Source organism: Corvus brachyrhynchos, unplaced genomic scaffold (assembly GCF_000691975.1).
Source record: "Corvus brachyrhynchos isolate BGI_N302 unplaced genomic scaffold, ASM69197v1 scaffold1097, whole genome shotgun sequence".
NCBI classification, from domain to species: domain Eukaryota; kingdom Metazoa; phylum Chordata; class Aves; order Passeriformes; family Corvidae; genus Corvus; species Corvus brachyrhynchos.
The window spans coordinates 101,259-107,140 of record NW_008239003.1 but is presented as its reverse complement, the minus strand read 5'-3'; the positions used below and the strand labels follow the sequence as shown (position 1 = coordinate 107,140).

General features: G+C 41.4%; 1 protein-coding gene across 1 annotated transcript in view; it reads right to left on the bottom strand.

The window, feature by feature from the left end:
• Nucleotides 1–901: 901 nt before the first annotated feature.
• Nucleotides 902–5,882, bottom strand: part of ZFYVE16 (zinc finger FYVE-type containing 16) — a 25,102-nt gene continuing 20,121 nt past the window's right edge. The window contains exons 12-18 of the mRNA XM_008637448.2: nucleotides 5,495–5,599; nucleotides 4,938–5,088; nucleotides 4,671–4,751; nucleotides 3,996–4,158; nucleotides 3,528–3,633; nucleotides 2,962–3,126; nucleotides 902–2,691 (exon numbers count right to left, since the gene is read on the bottom strand). Of these exons, the coding sequence (XP_008635670.1) occupies nucleotides 2,530–2,691; nucleotides 2,962–3,126; nucleotides 3,528–3,633; nucleotides 3,996–4,158; nucleotides 4,671–4,751; nucleotides 4,938–5,088; nucleotides 5,495–5,599 (933 nt within the window). The 3' untranslated portion in view covers nucleotides 902–2,529. The remainder of the gene's footprint in view (nucleotides 2,692–2,961; nucleotides 3,127–3,527; nucleotides 3,634–3,995; nucleotides 4,159–4,670; nucleotides 4,752–4,937; nucleotides 5,089–5,494; nucleotides 5,600–5,882) is intronic.

Genomic DNA, 5,882 nt, shown 5'->3' with positions numbered 1-5,882 from the left:
AAATAAATCAAAATTATCCCAAGTAGGGATGATCTACCTCTGTGTCCTTTGAAGCATTGTCAGCAAGGACTGACCTGGTCCGTGGGACAGGCAGTGGCTGCACCCCGCAGTCACGGACAGCCCGGACTCCGAACGGTGTAGGGCAGGATGGAGTCAAGATGAGAGCACACAGTCTTAAGCTGGTCCAGGGCAGAGTTAGGTTGGACATCAGGAGCAATTTCTTCATGGAAAGGGTGCTCAGGCCTTGGCAGGGGCTGCCCAGGGAGGTTTGGAGTGCCCAACCCTGGAGGTGTCCCAGGAAGGGCTGGGGTGCTCTGGGCTGGGGACAAGGTGGGCATCAGGCACAGCTGGGACTCGATGGGCTGGGAGGGATTTTCCAACTTGATCATTTCTGTCATTCTGTGTGAAATCAGGATGTTGGTATACATCCATGTATGCATTGCAAACTTGTCAAAATACTCAGGGTCCGCATCTCCTGCAGCTGAACCCTGTTCATGACAGTACCAAAGCTCACGCCTGCAGCTCAGAAAGACCCGGCCCAGGCGCAGGCGCTGCCCCTGAGCAGGTGCAGAGGGGGGCTGGGGGCCCAGAACCTGTAGTGCAGCGCCCCACCATCTTGATTTCTCTGGTGGGATGAGCCGGCTCTGGATTATTTCTGTGGTAAATAATGTCAGGGAAAGGGCGGTGGGGAGAGCTGGGGCTGTGGAACACACCGAGCACCCAGGGCTGGCCAGCGCTGATGTAACGCCCAGTGTCTCTCTCCCGCATGGCACCGTTGGCTTGTGGCACACTGAGGAATGAATCCCATTTCTTGCACAACATCAGGAGTCCCAGAAAGCTGCAGAGACAGGACCCACACATTCCAAATCTTTGTTTCATATAAATAAGAGGCAGGAGATTGCAAGCACTGTAGTTAATTTTATTGATCATTACTGAAAAGGAGTTAGTAGAGGTTAAGTGCCAAGAGGCAGCTGTTCCTTTGGGTGCCCTGACCCCGTGACAGACCCGAAATGCTGTTCAGCCTCGTGCTGGGGCTCCCTCGAGGGCCTGGGTGCAGCTTGTTTTCAACAAGGACATGTTTTGTTCCTACTGTGCCTGGGTTCAGCCCTTCTCCCTAATGGCAGTGTCTCAGAAGAAGTCAGCACAGAAGCTGAAACGCAGCTCAGTTCCATCCAGGATAAGAGCTTGAAGTCTGAACCCTTCTAGGACTGGAGTGTTAAAGCACAGATAACAGCAGAGCAGATTAGGTTACATTACAAATTGTTTTTGATACAAAAACATAAAATATCCCCTATTAGCATCAAGAAGGCATCCAAGTTTTAATACTCTCATTATAAAATTGTACCAGCATTTTTACTGAAAACAATATAGGTCTTGTATATATTTAGTTTTGGTTCTGTCCTCGATAAGCAGTTGTGTGGCTGCTACCAAACCCAACCGCAGTTCGATGAACCTCAGTACAAATCACATGCATCACAAATACATAAATAGATCTAAATGACCCAGTATCAAAAATACATCCTATGCAAGAACCTCAGGTATACTAAAAATCCCGGAACGGTTTGGGTTGGAAGGGACCTTAAAGAGTTCCAACCCCACCTGCCATGGGCAGGGTCACCTTCCACTAGAATCAACCTGGTCATGAAAATTCATACTTAATACATCTGTTCTCCCTGAAAGTAAAGGTAGCTACTAAAATGTGGCAAAAGCAGTAGACAGGAGCAGAAAAAATATTGCAGATTTCTTGTCTGACTTATTGCTACATGTAGATTACATCAAGGCTAATCTGTTTTTTCCTAATCCTTGAAAGGTCAAATTCTATGTGGAATTCTGAACACAGAGTAAAGAAAAAAGAAAAAGCACTTTTTATAAAAATAGCATCCATTTAAGTTAGAGAAATCCTTATAAATACAAGAAAGAAAACAGTTACTCTATAAAACATTAATTGAGAGCATGTGTTCCTGAAGCACTAGCATCACATCCCCAGGTTAAGGACCTCAACCATGTGAGGTCTTTATCCCCACCCCCACAGCACTCCCCCTGCGGTGCCAGAGCTGCCCTGACACACGGGGCTCGCAGGCAGCTACAGGAGATGTCCTGTCTGAACCTGCAGCAGCAAAGACACAGCTCTGGGCCAGCTCTGCTTCAGTGTTCAGCTGTTGCAGGGGGAAGCACATGCAGAGATCACATGGAACCCTAGCAACTTCAGCAAGCACTAATGTGAGGGTGAGACGCAAGATCCTATGGCTTGGAGTTACACTACACCTAGTAAATGCTACAACTGTGTGAGGAGTAACGAAACCTGCCCTCTTCTGCACCTGTATTAAGTGTAAACTTCCCAAACTTCATGACACAAACTACAACTCTTTTGTGGTAGAGGAACCAGAGAGGATCTGAGGGGCTTTAAAAAAACAGTTTGAAAAGCTATTAAAACATAACAGGTTTAGAAACTAACATTTTTAGTGTTTGTAGCACTACAACTTTGGTGTTCAGATCTAGCAAATCAGTATATGCATGTAATCAGCCTCATCAAAACAGGTGTTCTATAATGAAAAATATTAACTCCATTTTCAGTGGTAGAGCTGTAGGATCTGACATTCCACCGTGAATCACAGGAATCAGAGCACTGTCCAAGTCATTCAGATACTTCTGTGGAAGAAGGTGCCCTCCGGATCCTGCTAAGTATTCAACCTAGGAGGGAAACATACTAACATTGATATTAAGTAACACTTTTTGTATTAACAAGACTATGCAAAAAGTGCTGCATCACAGTAAAAGAGTATTTTTCTACCATTAAGTGAGAAACTGATGACTAAGACAGCTTCTTCCTCAAATTTCATCGCCAGCCTGGATCTGCAGTAGGGAAAAACTCTTGAAACATTCATGGAGAGATCCAAGGTATTTAAAAGAGATGATACTTCAGAGGAAATGGAGTGACTGCAATAAAAGCTGAAAGCTTACCATGTCTGAGTCAATGGAAACTCTGAGTCCTATCTTATTCATCCCATTATTTTTCAAGGTTTTAAGGTGAGGGCAAAGAGCAGTGCTGCAGGCAGTGGCAATCTCTTTAGCAAACTGGTGAGGAACAGCACTGGATAGTTCATGATCCTTTACAAAATAGTAAACCTGAGATCAGAGAAAGGGAAGGATAGTCAGCAGCCTGGTATATCCCACAGTTAGGAAAAGGACTAGTTCAGTATCACAGAATGCCAAACAGGACAAGCTTTGATACTTGTTTGCTGGCAAAGCACCCAAGTATTTCATCCATACAATCAAAATCCTTCAGGAACCACGGGAACGCCTGGATTAGGCATCCACAGAGCTGTCTATGCTAACAGATTTCTTTTTCAGAGGAGAAAAATGACGAGTATGTAAACTCACCAAGGAGCTGCAGAGAACGTTCTGCCTGGCAGGATGGCTACACATAATGTCAGCTCATTTTAATAGTATCACTTAGTACTACGGTATTACCACTTAACTATTCAAAAAGTAGCAAAAAAGGCTTAAGAACTAAGTAATTCACTCACTTCAGTGCACTTAATAACTTTTCCGTCTCTTTCGAAGTCTCTGCATTGTGGTGCTTTTTCACTATGAGTTCCTTCCATTGATTTTCCATCAACTGGGCTTAAAATTCTATGGAAAACAGTAGTATGATTAGGAATTTGAACAACATTTTATACTTTAGATATAGTAACTTCCATGAAAAAACATTTAGCCATGCTTCAAGGCTATTTAAACAACCTTACAACAAAATACAATACAGGACTTGCATCATGAAAATACAGATGGTACAAAAAGAAACACCCTAAGTAGGGAACTAACAGGATTAATAGGAACCTAATCTTGCAGGTTAAGATGCTATAAACCATCTTTGCTATCAAGCACTTTCTGTCAAAAAAAAAATACTTTGGATTAATTTCAAGAAACTAAAGGCAGATATTTGAACACTGAGAGCAAGAATTCTCTCAGGTGTCAGGCTTTGGTAGTACGTTTACCCTTTGTTTGTTTTCTCTTCAGTTTCTACCCAGCAAATATCTACGTATTCTTTCGCGTCCCCTGCATCCATTTTTCCACAGGTTATTTTGAAGTCCTTCTTGTCTCTTAATGCCTGACGTAGGCTTTCCATTGTTTCTTGTGTTATTTGTACCATTAGTCCATCTAGAAGAAAACCAGTTAGAACTCCAAATTATCCACAGGAAATGCAGCACAGCTTTTCACAGAATCTTGGCTTAAATACTGCTGAGACCAACCATCTCCTAGAGCTAATTAATAAATGCACAAAAGGACTGCATCCCCCACCTACAGCTCTAAATGTTACACGAAAGAGGAAGAAAACCTTTTTTGTCAACAGAAACTAAAACTAAAAGATCATGTTAAAAGTTAATTTTGGAATTTTTTTTGCATATATGTATTTCAGCAATATGGCAATGAAAATAGTTCCATAAAAAAAGACCTGCATGATTAAATAGTTTAAATTTGAATGCTGTTTTAAAACAAGTAGGTGAACTATCATGTATTTTTATGCAGCATTTGTTTGCAACAGGTTTCATACAAAGTTAAAAAACCTGAAAATAAACGTTTAGCTTACTGAGGCATAAAGACTTTACACAAGACTGCTGCTGGTTTTTTTTTTCAAGTCTCTTAAGAAGAGAAGAGAACAAAATTCTTACCTTCAACTATACTGGACTTGGCTAAAAATCCTGAAGATGTTTTTAACGCTCCATTAAACACTACAAAACTTGCACCTGTAACTAGAAGAAGTAGGAAGGAAGTGAGCACCACTTTGTGTCACTCCAGTCAGTCATAACTGATATTAAACCTGCACTCCTCTTAAAACTCATTGTAATGTAACACCACAGATGCATTTTCTGAGCAGCGTAGCACTGAACCTCCATTTTGGCTCTAGAGATGAGATTTTTCTCCAACAAACCTCTTACCTTTCCTGGGATGTCCCGTGGCACTGATTGCCTGTGTGTGATAGAGGCCGTGCTTGTTCTGCACACACACCAAGTGAGAGTCTGCTTCGGTATTAACACTTGCTCCAATGCTAATTACATGTTCATTAGAAGAGTTGATCACCTTCATCACCTGTCAATACAAAATTTGTCATTACACTGACAAATCCCACTAGGAGGGTTTTTTTTGGTTGTTGTTTGCTTGTGTTTATTATTTTTTAAAAAAATTCTTAAGCAAAACATCATCATCAGGAAATCTGTAAGAGAGAATATTTGAAAATACATGCTGAAAGACTTTGAAGAACTGCTGATCTTTCAGTACTTAATAGATATCCTAAAGCTCAACTCATCATTATCCACCTTCCAGCATATCATAGAAGGAAGTAAGTGTGTGCCCTTTCCATTACACATTTAGGTCAGTATAAAGTTCAGAGACGTTTTCTTCAAAGAGCTCATGGTAGAGGTGTGACTGGTACTATACAAAAAAAAATGAAGACAAAAGCAGTTTGGATTAGAGTAACCAAGATGGGTTTACTCACCTCATTATACTTCCTTACAGGTATTTTAATACAGCTTCTGCCCATTTCCACATGAACAAACAGGTTGTCTATGGTGTGCAAAGTATACTGATAATTTCTAAGGTCCTATAACAGACAAAGTATCTATGTTAGCAGACAGTTCATATTGTTTTGGTACCTTTTCCTTACCTTCATCACTTAGATGAAGGTACTCTAAATAAATCTCTAGGACTTCTAAAAAATAGTAGTATTAAGAGTGGCTAAAGACTATGGGATCCCTTTTTGCCCACTGGGTGTATGTGACAGGCACCTCGCGAACGTATTAACAAATTCATAGCACTGACAAGGTAGCTCTATTAACCACTGGGTTATTTACTCTCTGGCTACTTTATACACACTAAACACCCAA